The 17,964-nt window shown below is 36.9% G+C and overlaps 1 protein-coding gene across 1 annotated transcript; it reads right to left on the reverse strand.

The window, feature by feature from the left end:
• Positions 1-1,232: 1,232 nt before the first annotated feature.
• LOC137406049 (cyclin-dependent kinase-like 2) lies at positions 1,233-17,235 on the reverse strand. The gene is made up of 15 exons (XM_068092570.1): positions 17,148-17,235; positions 16,540-16,615; positions 14,678-14,712; positions 14,085-14,130; positions 12,067-12,203; positions 11,126-11,306; positions 9,661-9,748; positions 8,568-8,757; positions 5,400-5,580; positions 4,709-5,183; positions 4,355-4,487; positions 3,318-3,537; positions 2,452-2,654; positions 2,037-2,237; positions 1,233-1,739 (listed from the first exon to the last, which is right to left on the reverse strand). The coding sequence occupies exons 2-15, from the start codon at positions 16,574-16,576 to the stop codon at positions 1,608-1,610; spliced, it is 2,259 nt and encodes a 752-aa protein (XP_067948671.1). The 5' UTR covers positions 16,577-16,615; positions 17,148-17,235; the 3' UTR covers positions 1,233-1,607.
• Between the last annotated feature and the right edge of the window lie 729 nt (positions 17,236-17,964).

Below are 17,964 nucleotides of genomic sequence, written 5' to 3' on the forward strand. Positions count from 1 at the left end.
TATGAGCATGTGTAATAGTATGATTTAAATACTAGTGTAGCTAGACATTCTACTCAACAATAGGATGTGCACACTCTAATAATAGACTGGTTCTTGCTTCATTCCATAGATAGTTGCAACAATGGTGAGACAACTACTCTCTGTACTCATTGTTTACTGAGTAAGCGCAAGCACCACAAGGTCAGTCGCAGGTCAACTAAGAAACTTATTGTATATTAAGAGTTATTAGCAATCTTAGCTTGTGATGTGAAATTGTATCAAGTTGAATTTAGTGCTTAAAACTCTTTCAAGTGACTAACTTGTTAGCAACCAATGAACATGGAGTCGTGTCCAATTAGCTGCTTGGTTTACACATGAAATATACTGCTTATATTGGTCGTCATTTATGCAAAAGAATGTGTTGACAATTTCTCTCTCAGAGTAACACGCTTTTATGTAAGATTGTATTTCTTGCCAAGCAAACAGGAACACTAAGCATCGAAACGTGAAACTCGTGATAAAAGATGCTGGGTTAGAAGATGTCTGTGAAAGCTGTAATCACTTGACTAACATCTGTTAGTTTAGGAAAACCCTTTTAAAAGTTTTGTTTTATAAATGCTACACAGTGTAGTACTAACCTTAGTAATGCTTTTGATGAGTAAATACTTGTATGTGTACTTCACTTTAACAGCCACCTAAATCACTGTCTAAAAGCTAATATTAGCAAGGGCAAGCTAAAAGATGTTAACATGAGCGGAGCAGAAAAAGGCCGTCATCTTTGCTATTGGTCTGTGAACAACCCTAGTATTAGAAGTCCTTCAATTATAGAGTCAAATACTTGTTCATCTCCACTTTTAGCTCTTCATGAATCCAAGCATTACCCAATGTTGCTAAAGCTAAAAGCATACATCTAGATTAGAGTCACTCCTGGTGCACCTATCATATCTCAAGTGCCCGAACATTTTCATAAAAACTTTAATAACGCTATTTATAGCTATACTTTGAAGATTTTTTTATAAAATGCACTGGTCACACACAACAATCTTTAGATAAATTATCTATCTTATGGTGACAGTTAACAGGTTGAGTGCATTTAATGAGACTTCACTTAGCATCTAACAGGATCGTGATATAACACTGAACTGTGACATGAGATTTGATGACATGTTAGTTATTCTTGCATTAGATTTTTTACATCGATATAAACAATTATAACATTCTTTAGCAGCAATAATATTCTACTAATTTAATAATTATGTCTTGTATTGGCTGATGTTCTGACATGCATTGACATCCATAACAAAACCTTAATGTAAATATCAGATTATGCCACAAGGAGTAAGTTCATGCCAGAAATGAGTAACATACTGCATGCAACAATATCTGAGCAGAAACTATGAACTTGTCCAATACTTAGCATCACTATTCCCAACTAATACACCTGTAATTAGATTCATATAATAATAGCTCTAAATATGGTCAGGTAATAGCAAGGTAATAATAGTGACAGCATGGGGAAGATATAATTTTATGTGGAGAGAGTTGATAGTAGGATTTTGAACATCCGCAGCAGCGAGGTTGCTAGCTAAACTTTGCAGTAAACATACAGAATAATAAAATTAAAAAAATCAATATTTTCTATATTTTAGTAGTCCGTGATCATGGTCGACTAGGGATCTTGGGCTAGCGTTGAGTATGAGGTTGTCTCCCTCGTCAGAAGGGGTAGGAGTTTTACCTGGAAGAGGGTGAAGCTTGTGGCTCTACAATGAATACAAACACCATCATTAAATCAGAACTACTGTATCAATAGCCTTAGTTCATAGAAATCACTATAAAACATTAGCAAGTTACAATAAAAACCTTACAACCGCAATTTAAGAGTATTAAATATGGTTAACTATAATATTTATGGGACATGTAAGATCTGTTGAGATACCGTATCTGTTGTTATCTTCATTTTACGCTATTGACTGCTAATCCTGTGCCAGCAACTCTGTATACCCACAAACTTAATATTTCTCAAAATTGAACGATAGTGGATCACTTATAAGTCATACCTTATCGAGAGGAGTTTTGGACCTTAAAAATGGCAGGTTTTGGTTTGGTTTTGTAGGATTATTAGCAGAAGTATTCCAGGAGTTGGTAACTCCAGAAAATGTGTAAGAATTCTCTTGGGCTGCATTTAAAGAGTGCTTGGCAGAATGTTCTGGATTCTTCTCATCAGACTCTCCATGCAGTGTGCTTGATGGAAAGTGAATCTGTATGAGAAAGAGTTGGCTGCACATAAAAAGATTTATTTCATTTTGGCATTTCTAACTAAATGGTATTGTTTAGCAACTTGCTGTTTGATATGCCATGCTTTGCATAACCAGTGAGTTATCAAACTGATAGCCTGAGCCCCAGCTACGAAACACTTCTATTACAACTAGTGAATGATAAAACTGATAGCCTGAGCACCAGCTGACTACTTACAAGGCCGGTCGGCTTTTTAACCTTCTTGGTTCTGCCGGTGCCAGATGTTTTACCACTAACTTCTCCTTCTCTCCACATAGCTAAGTTGTGGAGAGGTTTGGAGTAGATGGCACTTGTTGTTTCTGTTTGGTATTTATTATTTGTCTTTTGGTAGACGGTCGGACTCTGAGACAGAGTTCGAGAGGATATCTCCTGCCCCCCATCTAAAACAAGACCCCCGATAAATTATATCCTGTTCAAGGGTAATAATCGAGCTAAGGAAAATAATAATTGAAAGCAAAGCATACAATTTAGGATTGGTAAAAAATTAAACGAAACAGGTCTTAAAATTTGCACAATCAGCTGAAACAGGTGTCCAAACAGGTAACTTTCACAATCAGCTGAAACAGGTGTCCAAACAGGTAACTTTCACAATCAGCTGTGTAAACATAAAAATAATGGTGGGCAGCGATGAAATGATAAACGAAATGTGTAACCAACAAGAAAGAGCTTATTTATGGAAAGGAGTCTCTCTGACAAGCAAGCGTAATCGTTGCGATTAGCGCAGTATGTTTTACCTTTGTCATTACCAATTTGTGTTTCATCAACAGATGTCTTTTTTCTATCTATAAATATTCCCGTCATTATTAAAGTAAGTCTAGCTTTGAGACCTCTTACGTCTACACGTAAGTCACTGTCTTCTTCTGATTATTATTATCAAGGTCATACGAAGTCAGATAAAAATAACATACCACCTACCTTTAATGATGTATACTAGCACAGGTACATACGACAGCAGGTAAGATAAAAGATTTAAGAAAGAGAGAGCTCAATCTCAACTCTCAGTAACTTATCCATCTTGATAACACAGTTAAAATTGTTATTACCGTAGTAATGACTTTTAGCCCGCCGATCCTTGCCATACAAAGCGAAGCCTGTAGGGGCAGGAGACAGTGGAGTGTGAGCACCTCTTTCTAGTGTGTTGGACTCATTTTTATTCTGGTCAGTGAGACGCTCAAGCAAGGTCTTTACGGGGGCGGATTTTTTCCTTGACAAAGTTAAGTTATTCCTGATTTTTTGTAGCTCTTCTTGAGCAGTGAGGTGCACCTGTAAGAAGGAGTTAACGCTTGTGGTGACAACAATAGCGTGGCAGTATAGTAGTAAAGGAGCAGCTTGGGAATACTGTCTAAAGGTAACACAGTAGCAAAGCAGAACAACAATGTGGCTACACAGCCAGGATTGTGCAATATAGTAAGGTGATGGTAGGGTGGTTTGGTAATCTGGTCCTGGAACTGCGTGGCATTACAATAACAGTAGTAATTTATTAGATGATGATGACATAGTAGCAGAGAGATAAGAAAAGTGTGGCACCACGGTAACATGATAAAATGGTAACAACAAATAGCGATGTGGTTACATAGTAGCAAGGTGGGTGCAGTCCTATGATGCAAAAGTATGGTGATACAGTAGTGTGGTGATACAGTAGTGTGGTAATACAGTAGGCTAGTGTGGTGATGCAGTAGTGTGGTGATACAGTAGTGTGGTGATGCAGTAGTGTGGTGATACAGTAGTGTAATGATACAGTAATATGGTGATACAGTAGTGCGGTGATACAGTTGTGTGGTGATGCAGTATTGTGGTGATACGGTAGTATGGTGATACAGTAGTGTGGTGATACAGTTGTGTGGTGATGCAGTATTGTGGTGATACGGTAGTATGGTGATACAGTAGTGTGGTGATACAGTAATGTAGTGACTCAGTCGGATGGTGATGTAGTAGCGTGATGATATATTTATGTGATGATACAATAGCGTGGCGGTACAGCGGTGTGACGAAATAGTAATGTAATCATACAGCAGGGTGGTGATATAATAGTGTTATGATACAATTATCGAATTATGTAATAAAAAAGAACAGCTTGCACCTTTATATGCTCTGTTTCATGAGCTCTTTTGTTGGAAGAAGGAATGGTCTCATCTGACAGGCTGCTATTCTGCTTCACATTGGACATCTTAGTGGAAGGGCTGTTCGCAAAGATCGTTGAGCCTCCACTAGCCCTGCAATAACCAAAGAGCCGTAGTTGAAGTAATCCGTAGCGATGCATCGCTTTATTTGGTCTGTTCAAAACTTGTCCTTTCACCTACTAGCGATGGAGATTGTCGTAGGGAAATGCTCTAGAGTACAAAGTCTATAGAAGCATGAAAAAGCTATGTTGTATGTTGCATGTTGCTGATTGTACCTCCATAACTAAACACTAAATGAATATTGTGAAGCAAACCTGAAATCAAATTCTGTCTTTTGATACTGTCTGTGTTCAGATGAAGGAGCTAACTGCGCCTTGCTGTATATGCTCTGCTGTAAAAGGCTAGGTGTCACGGTATTGTCTGAAGAGGCTTCCCTCTCGCAAGCATTACTCGTCTTCTTTTCATCAGACAACTTGTGAGGTTTGAGGTTAACTTTTGGCTCCTGACGAGGAGACAACTCCTGATTTTCTGACAGTGTTCCTTCCAAGTGATTGCTGTTTTTTGACTGCTGACTAGTAGAAGAGTCCTGTTTTTGGCAGCAATTTTCTTTGCCAACGTCTTTTCGCGGCTTCATATATTTCTTTTGTTCTTTAGTAAGAGTGTCACGAGCAATTTTCTCGCTTTCACTGTGGTTGTGATAGTCATTGGTTTCAGATTTCAGAGGTGTTCCTGGCCGCTGGTCTGATTTAATACTGTTCCTAGTACTTTTTGCTCGAGGTCTTTTTGGTGCTAGAATACAAGCCATGCAACTTCAGACTTGCTCTACAGGATCAACATCTGATATGTTCTATGACTACATGCTATGATTGAGCCATACACATGTCAAGGTCAGAGCTCTTAAAGTAAGCAACTGTCATGTCTATATAATTTAAATGAATGAGTCAAAGATCATTTAACAACAGAAACTCAAAACCTAAAAACTAACAAACAGATACCCAAACCTACCAGCATAAGTTCGATTGACAAGTCTGTCTGTGTTGAAATAAGAATGGTTGTAGCAAGACTCTGCAGAAGCTCTGCTGGAAGATGAGAGCTGCAGACACGCCTGCATGAAGTCTATACCGATACTGCTGATTACACCTTTATACTTGGCGTTCAGTGTCAAAGGCTGGTGCACGGAGGGAAACTGAGAACAATAAACAAATATACATGAGTGACTTGTCATTACATTTAACTCTGACCAAACAACCTCTAACAACTGTCAGCCACAACAAGTACAAGTAGTAACAGTAGTGCACCATGAGTAACAGTAGTGCACCATGAGTAACAGTAGTGCACCATGAGTAACAGAAGTCTTATCATGAGTAACAGAAGTATATCATGAGTAACAGAAGTGTATCATGAGTAACAGAAGTGTATCATGAGTAACAGTAGTGCACCATGAGTAACAGAAGTGTACCATGAGTAACAGAAGTGTATCATGAGTAACAGAAGTATGTCATGAGTAACAGAAGTGTATCATGAGTAACAGAAGTGTATCATGAGTAACAGAAGTATATCATGAGTAACAGTAGTGCACCATGAGTAACAGAAGTGTATCATGAGTAACAGAAGTGTATCATGAGTAACAGAAGTGTATCATGAGTAACAGAAGTGTATCATGAGTAACAGAAGTATATCATGAGTAACAGTAGTGCACCATGAGTAACAGAAGTGTATCATGAGTAAAAGAAGTATATCAGAAGTAACAGAAGTGTATCATGAGCAACAGAAGTGTATCATGAGTAACAGAAATATATCGTTAGTAACAGAAGTATATCATGAGTAACAGAAATGTATCATGAGTAACAGAAGTATATCATGAGTAACAGTAGTGCACCATGAGTAACAGAAGTGTATCATGAGTAAAAGAAGTATATCAGAAGTAACAGAAGTGTATCATGAGCAACAGAAGTGTATCATGAGTAACAGAAATATATCGTTAGTAACAGAAGTATATCATGAGTAACAGAAATGTATCATGAGTAACAGAAGTGTATGATGAGTGACAGAAGTGTATGATGAGTAATAGAAGTGTATCATGAGTAACAGAAGTATATCATGAGTAACAGAAGTGTATGATGAGTAACAGAAGTGTACCATGAGTAACAGAAGTGTATCATGAGTAACAGAAGTGTATCATGAGTAACAGAAGTATATCATGAGTAACAGTAGTGCACCATGAGTAACAGAAGTGTATCATGAGTAAAAGAAGTATATCATAAGTAACAGAAGTGTATCATGAGTAACAGAAGTGTATCATGAGTAACAGAAGTGTATGATGAGTAACAGAAGTGTATGATGAGTAATAGAAGTGTATCATGAGTAACAGAAGTGTATCATGAGTAACAGAAGTGTATGATGAGTAACAGAAGTGTATGATGAGTAACAGAAGTGTATCATGAGTAACAGAAGTGTATCATGAGTAACAGAAGTGTATCATGAGCAACAGAAGTGTATCATGAGTAACAAAAGTGTATCATGAGTAACAGTAGTGTATGATGAGTAACAGTAGTGCACCATGAGTAACAGAAGTGTATCATGAGTAACAAAAGTGTATCATGAGTAACAGTAGTGTATCATGAGTAACAGTAGTGCACCATGAGTAACAGAAGTGTATCATGAGTAAAAGAAGTATATCATAAGTAACAGAAGTGTATCATGAGTAACAGAAGTGTATCATGAGTAACAGAAGTGTATGATGAGTAATAGAAGTGTATCATGAGTAACAGAAGTATATCATGAGTAACAGAAGTGTATGATGAGTAACAGAAGTGTACCATGAGTAACAGAAGTGTATCATGAGTAACAGAAGTGTATCATGAGTAACAGAAGTATATCATGAGTAACAGTAGTGCACCATGAGTAACAGAAGTGTATCATGAGTAAAAGAAGTATATCATAAGTAACAGAAGTGTATCATGAGTAACAGAAGTGTATCATGAGTAACAGAAGTGTATGATGAGTAACAGAAGTGTATGATGAGTAATAGAAGTGTATCATGAGTAACAGAAGTGTATCATGAGTAACAGAAGTGTATGATGAGTAACAGAAGTGTATGATGAGTAACAGAAGTGTATCATGAGTAACAGAAGTGTATCATGAGTAACAGAAGTGTATCATGAGCAACAGAAGTGTATCATGAGTAACAAAAGTGTATCATGAGTAACAGTAGTGTATGATGAGTAACAGTAGTGCACCATGAGTAACAGAAGTGTATCATGAGTAACAAAAGTGTATCATGAGTAACAGTAGTGTATCATGAGTAACAGTAGTGCACCATGAGTAACAGAAGTGTATCATGAGTAAAAGAAGTATATCATAAGTAACAGAAGTGTATCATGAGTAACAGAAGTGTATCATGAGTAACAGAAGTGTATGATGAGTAACAGAAGTGTATGATGAGTAATAGAAGTGTATCATGAGTAACAGAAGTGTATCATGAGTAACAGAAGTGTATGATGAGTAACAGAAGTGTATGATGAGTAACAGAAGTGTATCATGAGTAACAGAAGTGTATCATGAGTAACAGAAGTGTATCATGAGCAACAGAAGTGTATCATGAGTAACAAAAGTGTATCATGAGTAACAGTAGTGCACCATGAGTAACTGTAGTAACAAGTAGCAAAAGTAGTGTACCATGAGTAACAGAAGTGTATGATGAGTAACAGTAGCAGGAGCTGTAAAAAAAACATGTTTATGTAAAAGTTACTCTGTACACTGTATGCTGTACACTGTATGCTGTACACTGTATGCTGTACACTGTATGCTGTACATTGTATGCTGTACACTGTATCCTGTATAGGGTACACTGCATGCTTTATACTGTATGCTGCTATACAAGCAACATTCTTAGTTGCTGGCTCAAATTTCCTTTCAACATTTTACACCTTGAAAGCAACGCAAAACAGCTTTAAACCGTGACATCTTTCTAATAATACATATAAAGTACCTTTAAATTCTAATACCTTGAATATATATAAATATAATACCTTTGAGCTTTTATACCCTGAAAATGTACAGATAGACTCCCTCAAGTACAAATGAAGTACCGTCAGACCCTAATACCTTTACATGAATCTAGATAGAGTGCGTCTAAGCTCTGATATTTTCAAATAAGTACAGCTAGAGTACCTTTAAGCCCTGGTATCTTGGATTCTTGTAGAACAAAGTCATCTGTTCTTTAGGCAAAGGTCCAATTATTTTCTGAATTGTATAAAGTTGATCTATTTCACTTTCACCTGGAAACAGTGGCTGCCCATCACTGAGCTCACCCATTATACATCCAATAGCCCATATGTCTACAGCTTTGCCATAATCACCGCTACAACAATATTGATTTCTTGAATACACGAGAGAGGCAAAGCCATCTTGTAGCGAGAAATTCGCAAATAAAAGTTAATGGAAAGGCAAGGGTGATGGAAGCAAAATGTTAGGCAACTAACCAGTCATAACTGAGTTCATAGTCGTATATAACTTTCACCCAAGGATAAATGTCATAATGTGATAAATGATGCTAAACTTCCAAAATGAACCAATCAGGAACCATAAAAAGACATTTAAGCTATGTTACAAGTTAAACAAATGAACTCGCTGCTCTTATAGAAGTGCTGTGGAGATGCCTCTAAAAATGTTCTGTTTGCTATAGAAGTTTTATTATTTAATTTCCTCCGAAGTCCCATCTGATTAGAGAAAATGGGGTACATGACAGCCTTTACACTCGCTGACTTGCTTACGAGAAAAGATCAACATATAGGAATACTCGTAAGCAAACATGAACTTGGCACCATTTACGGTCTCATGGATAACCGAAGGTCACGGCACACTTTTAGAAAGCAATGCTAACATCATAGCTCAAATACATTGACCTTGACCTAGGTAGCATTGTTTTGGCCGCATTATAATGGCAAATACATGTGTTTGCACCTTAGCGATCACTTTCAAACCCAAAAAACAACATTTGGTACAGAAAACACCAAGCTTGTGCATTACATCAACTTAGCACCTTCCGGAACAAATCTTTGGCAAATTGTTTATCAAAAAGACACCTCTTTTCAGCCAAGCCAGAACTGAAAATTAGACAAGCTGCATCTGACATAGAATCCTTGGTTAGGTTAGTCATAAGGGTTTCAGCAAAAATAGCCTTCAAATTTCATGACAATAGCACTCTTCGCATAGAATGGAGAAGATCTCTGCCAGGAAAGCGGAGAGTCTAGTTTAAACATACCCGAGCAGGAGCTCTGTCGAGCGATACCAGCGTGTGGCTACATAGTCTGTGTATTGCTCTTGAGTATTGTCTATTTGACGTGCAAATCCTACAAAACAAAGTTGGACATTTCATACCAGAGAGTCTTCACCAACAGGTCAGTGCAGAGTAATTTTAATTAAACAAAGTTGTTAAAATTAAAAAGCTCTTTAAACCTGGTTCACACTAGACACTATTTGAACCTTTTCAAAGTACATTGTCACAAGTTGCCTCACAAAATAAGCTTTCATACACGCATACCTAATGTTCTCACAACTGGTTAGAGGTCATTGAATTATCAGGAACGATTCGTGTATGTGCATGTATACTCATTCAGTAAACTCGACGGATAAGATAAGAAAAATGTCACTATAATGTTTCGTTATGTTCTTATCCAGAGAGACAAATGTGCATTAGGGCCAGCTGTGGAATGTGACATCTTTGTACGCGTCAACTCTATGAGAACAAATTGCCCTAATGAAAGAGATGACAATCCTTAGTCGAGCATTGTCAGACAGACACTACATGTATACAAATGCCTAAATGTTTACTATGATAAAAGCCATATCCATTTGTCTGAAACCCCTATTAGGGGTTGGTAAAAATATTGCATCGTATGGGATTCGAACTTGTTTATATAAAAATAAATAAAATTTAGAAAACATGTTGGAAGATAATATGCAGTATTTCACAATTATCTCAACAAATCTTTAGATTTGGAATGATCTTTCTTCACTGACTGTTACCAGGACAGTTACACAATTTCATGCCATTCTGTTATTTGGCTTTTACTCCCTGAAGCGCGAGACGGCTGTTCCATATATGTACTCCCTAAACTTGGATACTGGTTTTTGGTTTGAAAACCAATTTTGTGTTTAATTTATTAGAATTCAGCTTCAATTCTATCAAATTCAACAGAAAACTAGTTATTACTAGTGGTAAGCTCGGCGTTGTCTAGGACTTTAACCAAATAGGTTAAAAAGGGTTGAAGAAGCTGGTTCTCAGAAACCAGGAGTTTTGAAATGAAATATTTTAGGCATGGAGCAGGTGTGTGTGAAGTTTGAACAACAATATGCTGAAAAATGTAGTGTGGAAACGCATAGCGTTTTACACAGAATAACAGACATAAACACACAATTACAAATTGGCATTTATTAATAAAGAACAGATAATTAGTTACTATTACTAGTTAGTACGACTAGCAACATCATGAATCAACTCACTTATCTAAACTTGAAAGATTACAAACTCAAACCGCCCAATTCTTTATTTTAGCTGAAAGTTAAATATCCTAAATTGTTTGAATGGCTGATAATAGAAACTAAAATAAGATCTCTTACAGTACAGAAAACGTAAATTATTTCAGATTTGTAGATGCTCATGTATGTGACGGCTACATAGTCCTAATCGGTTCCTGAGGCTAGGGAATAGTCACATGAAAACTCACCAAAGTCACAGAGTTTCAATGTGTCATGGCAACTTATGAGCAAATTTTCAGGTTTGATATCACGGTGCATGACATCGTTGTCATGGCACCAACGTATTGCCTTCACCAACTGAAATGTGTAAATTCTGACTTTTTCTGGAGTTACTCCCTCAGGGTGGTCCTCCAAAACCTCCAGCATGTTCTGTAAAGAGGGTACAATCAATATACTTTTAGATGGTAGTTCTTTTACAAGTTCATGTCGGGAACTCAAAATCATTTCTGGGAACTCATCATATTATACATTCATAAACTAACTATGGCATGTTTATTCAAGTGAAAGAACTGGAAAAGGAAAAACGTTTTGAGGTACTCGGCAATACTTCGAGGTATCATAACAAAACTCTGCTTAACTTTTCAGCCATATTTAATACATTCTAGAAAGCGTGTTAAGCTTAAAAGACAGTCAATAGATCACAGGTTTGCGAGCGTAGGTTTCGCAAATCTACTCATTTGTTGAAACTGCTAGCATGAACAGGTTAATGATGGTGATGATTTGAATTGGACTGGTATCGTTTTAGAATTATGAAATCTTAATGCTATAGAACTTTAGAGCTATATTACTCTAGAACTGTAGTATCCCAAAGCTATAGTACCACAAAGCTATAATACCCTAAAGCTATAATATCAAAATGCTATAGTACCACAGAGCTATAGTATCCTAAAGCTATAGTACCTTAAAACTATAATACTCTGTAGTTATAACACCATATAACTATAATACCTTAGAGTTATAATACCCTAGAGCTATAATACCCTAAAGATATAATACCCTAAAGCTATAATACTTCAGAGCTATAATACTCCAGAGCTATAGTACCCTACAGCTATAGCATCATAAAGCTAAGGTATCCTTGAGTGTCCTCAAAGTCAAGGAGCCAATCAGAAAGCAAATTGCCACCTACCTTATCCACATACTCAAACACCAGGTAGAGTTTTCCTCTCCGTTTAAAGGCCTCTCGGAGTTCCACAACATTCTCATGTTTGAGAGACTTGAGCATGCGCAGCTCTCTGAGAGTTGTCCGCTTTACATCTTCATTCTCTGCAAATAGAGGATGGGTTCGGGTGAAGTTCTTAACAACCCAGAGTAGGTTGATGTAAGTGACAGAGATAGTGTAGTTGTTTCTACCTGAATGTTGTTAACGAAACAACAGGTACACTTTGAAAAACATTATGACCTTATACTTACTTCTCCGAGTTAATATAAAACACAGCAGCCATGCCCTAATGTTCTAGAAGGCTGAACGGCAAACAAAAGGTTGGTGGTGACAAGAATGACATTCAGCCTTAAATTGCTCTGTAACTGGCCATGTTTTCAGTTGTTGAGATTTCCTTACCACTGGACGCAGACATATCCAGCCAAGATAATAGAGCCATTGTTAGTACAATAATGCTCTTCAGAAAAACAGGCACACGCTCTGCTTGCTGTAAGCTAAGCAGACATTATACTTGATCTCCGAGGGAATGCTCATAAAAAATGAAACGAAGTGCAGACAACTGGTTTATAACATAAACTTGCTATAATAGTGAGATGTTATGGCTTTAATAGTTTTATATATTAAAAAATCAGGAAGGTCTGATAGAGGCATGGAAAATCATCCTCCCAGCCAGTTTAATACATGACATTGCATAATGCTGACATTGCATAATGCTGACATTGCATAATGCTGACAGACAGGTTTGTCAGCAAAGTAGTGACAGTCATTTTTATTTATAATCTCACGTGTTAAGGAAATGGTAGGTACGATTTCGATATTGAAACTGGACTGGGAATATCTAAGACTAACGGTTGACCGCAGCTGAATAATGCATTAGCAACAGAGAATCATGCATTTCAATAGGCATGAATATAACTTAAACAGTCAGCAATACAATTCTTGAAATGGAATCAACAATCATTGAAGCTGACTGCTTCACTCTATTTTATAAGAAGCCAAATCGATAACCTCATGAGAGAAGCATTGATTGAAATGTAACAGTGATTTGCACTCCAACTGTCTTCAGAGGGCTAGTCTTTAGGACTCTGCTATGACGATACCAAGGCATGCTATGCTCCCACTTCTTATTCCTATCTTCAGGGTGTAAGCCTCTTAATATTACGTTGAACATCAAGCTATCACAATACAATAACATGGCATGCTCGTACTTCGTATATGGAAAGTAGCTACTGTTGATATAGTGGCAGTTACACTATACAAAGATGCACAAACCCGCTGGACTGAATTTGTCATTAAACTATTGGAAAAGCAATATCTAAGCGCCTAGTTGGCAACTAGGGTTTTTCAAACTTGCTGGGAGTGTAAAGATTTGGCCAACAGTGATCTTGGGTTACGTAGAACAGAGTCATCTGTTCTTTGGGCAAAGGTCCAATGATTTTCTGAATTGTATAAAGTTGATCTATTTCACTTTCACCAGGAAACAGTGGCTGCCCACCACTGAGCTCACTCATTATACAGCAAACTTTGCCATCCAATGATAAGCTCCTAGAACTTTTATCATAAGAGCTATTCTTACTGAATTTATAAATTATCGATTTGTTATTAGTATGACATGATCATGGTACCAGAAGCACCTTCTTTATACACAAAGTCACTTGTACTACTAAATAACTGTGTGAAGTCCAGATTAGTACCAGTTTACTGCATATAGTCACTAATAGATCTGTTATTTCAACTTACTTGTATAGAGTCACTAGTCATAGCTGTTACTATACTTTCAGATAGTAACACGTCAAAGGAGCGATCGACATAGTTACAGGGATTACCGACCATCGTTATAAACTTTCAGGGGCCATCTACTCGCAACTGTGACCATGTTCGAGACTCAGCAAAGCACATAAAAACTGCTTGCCGTGTGATGTTTTAATTTACATGTTGTTTCATAAGGTATAATGTTTCTGTCAGAAGTTGCAACACCAGCTCACCTTCACCATCCTTAAACCTTTTGATTGCTACTATCTCCCCGCTATCCTGCAAACAAAAAATTGATAGGAATACGAATACTGGTTTTCCAAATCCAAATTGGACTGGATAACTTTCAGCGAGTACACAAAACGTGTACAGAGCGCTGGTCGAGTTTGAACAAATACATTAACGGTAAACAAGTATGCATACAATGATCCAGTTTAAAATGCTGAATTATTTCCCTTTGATATGTAATCTATGTTTGTCCATGAAAACATGCATGACAATTCAAAGAACATGTTCTCTTATCTTTCCAGTCTCTGATTCCCATGTACAAGCCATTGTGCAGCAGCCTTGAAGCGCGCTTTGCCTTATTAGTTCGATGTTTTTTACTCCGTAATCAATAAGTACATACAAATGACAAACTGAAGTCATTGTTGTATTAAATAACAGGCCTAAGATCGTTTGTTTTACGGTGCACCAGATAAAAAGTTACTATCAAACAGAGTTCAACAAGACGTGTTTATAGCTGTCACCTAAATATTAAATATCTATCAAACGATTATAGAATCTATTAAACACAAGCCAGTTAAAACAGTAGAAGAGAAATTACCTTGTGCTTGCATTTGAGCACAACTCCATAGGCTCCTGCAACAGAAAGACTTCTATACAGTCTAATCCTTTCTAGAGTCAACAAACTCATATTTAGTTTAGCAAATGACATAAACAGTGTAGCTCCAGGAGAGACAGAAGTGGGACAGTAATCTCCCAACTGAGAGATCACTTATTTAGTAAGAGAGGCAGTAAGTAGCCTTGAGCAATTTTAGATGAACTATACCATAATACATCATGGTGCTGACTCGACAGACAGCGTGCAAAGTGATTGCATGATAACATATGAGATTCTTTCAAATTACTAACACTCAATCGAAGGTGTGTCGGCATGCGTCTGTCACGAGTGACAATACTTTGTATCAATGCTTATTTATACCTATGGTGTTTTATCACTTCTAACAGTGGCTGTTAACATGGTAAAATGAGATGCTGTCAGGACTGTTGAAGCTTCTTTGGGTGCTTCTAACACTGGTCAAGAGCTTCTATTGCCTAGACACAACCGTGTTTCGAAAGAAAGGTTTAGCCAGTATGTCTGCAGTTGCCTGCGCAGAGACTGCCAGCAGTGCAAGCAGTTAATGTGCCTTACAAGTGTACACCCATCCATTTTGCTGATTTTTGTTGGCGTTGGCTTCCCTAGAAATTGATCTAAAAGTTATGAAAAGCTGATCCATATGGCTGTGGGAGTGTCATGAAACAGGTTGTATTGGTTTACACAATACCAATAAAAGGTGTTGTATATATTTATAAATGTCCACATGACCTGACCACAATCGTAGGTAGAAAATAGCCTATTATTTATCATGTACCAATACTGGAACTAAAATGGACTTAATGAGAGCTGAGAGCTGTACGTTTGAAAACGCATAAACAGACACCTAAATTATCGAATTGAGATGTGCGTCGGATTAAACTTGTAGAACACATAAAAGAACAATAACAACCCTTTATCTAAATATGCTTAGGCAAGCCAAACTTGCAGTAAACAAACATAAAAGGTAGCGGGTTTCCATATTTGTGTATCATTTTACAACTCGGCACGCTGATGAAGCTGTATTGTTTGTCTGTGCAGCATTGAAAGACTTTGAATGAGTAACTGAGTAACTGAGTAAGGAGAAACTCTAAACTCCTGCAGCGTTAATCACCCCCAAATTAATTGGTCTAACTGCATAATTGTCACTCCCTACTAAAAACAATCAACGCCTTCTCTAGCCTATTGTTTTCTTTCTCTCATTAACTCCCACTAAGTCTTGGAATAATAGTAGCATGCGTCAGCATAAAACATCAATAAAGTTTACGTGATTACAAACAGAATACAAAGTTTTATGGTAAAGTGAACAAACATGCCATCCATGCTGACTGGATCGAATACAATTGTGGTGAAGGCTGTGTTCATATTTTAGTTATTAAACCTCAACTAGAGAAGCCGTCTACCCAAAGGTAGCAAATCTGGAGTAACAAGCACTTTGTAGCAGCTATAGTTTGTGAGCCAATTGGCATAGGCAAATTTTACCTTTGTTACTTTTGTGAAACTAGAAAGTTTTCGACCAATACGTATATCCGTTAGTGCCCGATTGAATTATGGTAGATTCTGATGCTTATACCATAAAAATCGTGTAAAGTAGACATACGCAAAGTAGCTTACCTTAAATCTAAAGAAGGAAAGTAATGAGTGGAAACATAGGTGGCATTGCAAATCACAAGAGGCATTGCTGCATAACACTAGTAAGAACTGATAATTCTATTTAATCATGTAGCAGCCTTGTGTGCCAATAATTTAGCAGATAAAAAAAATGCCGGCTTGATGCTGAGATATGCTGCTGGCAAAGTATGTCTTTCATAATCATCAACCATTTTACTTACCTTCACCAACTATTCCAAGCACGTGATACTTGTTCATTCTAAATCTGTCTGCTACATTATTCTCTCTTAATGCGAGCTAAAAGATTAAAACATTACATAGCTCACAAAAGTGGTGAGGAGATGATTTAATAAAACTTGACAGTACATAGTTCTCAACACTAGCAAAAACATTTGAATGTTGCCATATAATTGATTGAACTCACAGTATGAAAATCAATATAAAATCTTAAAACCAAATCCTTTTGAATTGTTTTGCAATTTGTATGAACACACAAAAAATTTAAAACAATATACAAAACGATGGTTGTGTTAGGCTTTACATCCAACACGTAAACGATGCATCCAAAACAAGACCAACTAAACTTTGCGAAGATCAACAAAAACTAAATACATGGCGATTGGTGACAGATTATTGGCAAGTTATCGTAGAAGAGCTTATTTTCAACTATTCAAACAAATTTATTACCGCACAAATAATATCCTTAAAGATAACTAGCCGTAGTCACTTGTGTAAACAAATACCCGATTTAGTGATTAAGCCACCATGCGGTTTGCCAAGCGATAGCAATGACGTTAAAGCTGGAGGAAACTAGTAGCAAGTTACTTACCGTCGAAGTTTAAATGTAGTGTCGATAAATATGTTTTTATCAAGCAAAGGATATTTTGTTTAATTAACGAGCAATTATTACTCGTCTGGTTTTAAAATTGTACCTTTACGTCTCAGCGCCAAGACCGCCCATGATTCGCCATGACAGTTTTCCTTGCCAACCGTCCCACAATTCTTAAGGAAACGCACACCTGAGCGTAGGCGCAAACGCTAATGGCATGTTGAGACAACTCCATTGTCAGAAAAAAAGTAACGCCATACACTGGTTGTGGGCAATTTTGAATAAATGAATGTTTAAATATTGACAGCTTATGAAACAAATGTTGGATTTTGTCACAAATTTTTGTTACTTATTTTATTCTAATGATCGAAAGATGATCGAGCAACACAAATTTTATTTGCATGTCTAAACACAAAAATATGATCAGAGCAGTTATGGTCTACAGAACAGCACAAAGAGTTTGTGAATTATGTACAATCACATTTTACTCTAGCATAATGCAAGTGAAGTTTTCATGTAAGTACCGCCATAGAAAACATGTCTATGTAGGAATGGATAACTTTCTCTATTTAGGAATGGATCTGACATTTTCTGTCTGGACATATCGATGCTACTATTAACAAATATTTTGTATAGGAAACAAAATAATCATCCAACTTTTCCCAAAGAGCAAGGAATACCAAAAGTTAACTAGCCATTTGCTGAGAAGTTAGTGTATTGCAAAGTACTAGTACAGAACTAGTGCTAAATCTTGCCCAATATCACACATGAATTATACAAGCCAACATTCTTGTTCTTAATTGTTCCTATGTGTAGT

This window comes from Watersipora subatra, chromosome 10 (assembly GCF_963576615.1).
Source record: "Watersipora subatra chromosome 10, tzWatSuba1.1, whole genome shotgun sequence".
Taxonomy (NCBI): domain Eukaryota; kingdom Metazoa; phylum Bryozoa; class Gymnolaemata; order Cheilostomatida; family Watersiporidae; genus Watersipora; species Watersipora subatra.

Coding starts and splice junctions, on each gene's coding strand:
- LOC137406049 (XM_068092570.1), bottom strand. CDS start 16,576: ATGAACAAGTATCACGTGCTTGGAATAGTTGGTGAAG. Junction 9,749..11,125: donor ATTGAAACTCTGTGACTTTG/GTGAGTTTTCAT, acceptor TTTGTTTTGTAG/GATTTGCACGTCAAATAGAC. Junction 2,238..2,451: donor TTAAAAAGCCGACCGGCCTT/GTAAGTAGTCAG, acceptor TTTCTCATACAG/ATTCACTTTCCATCAAGCAC.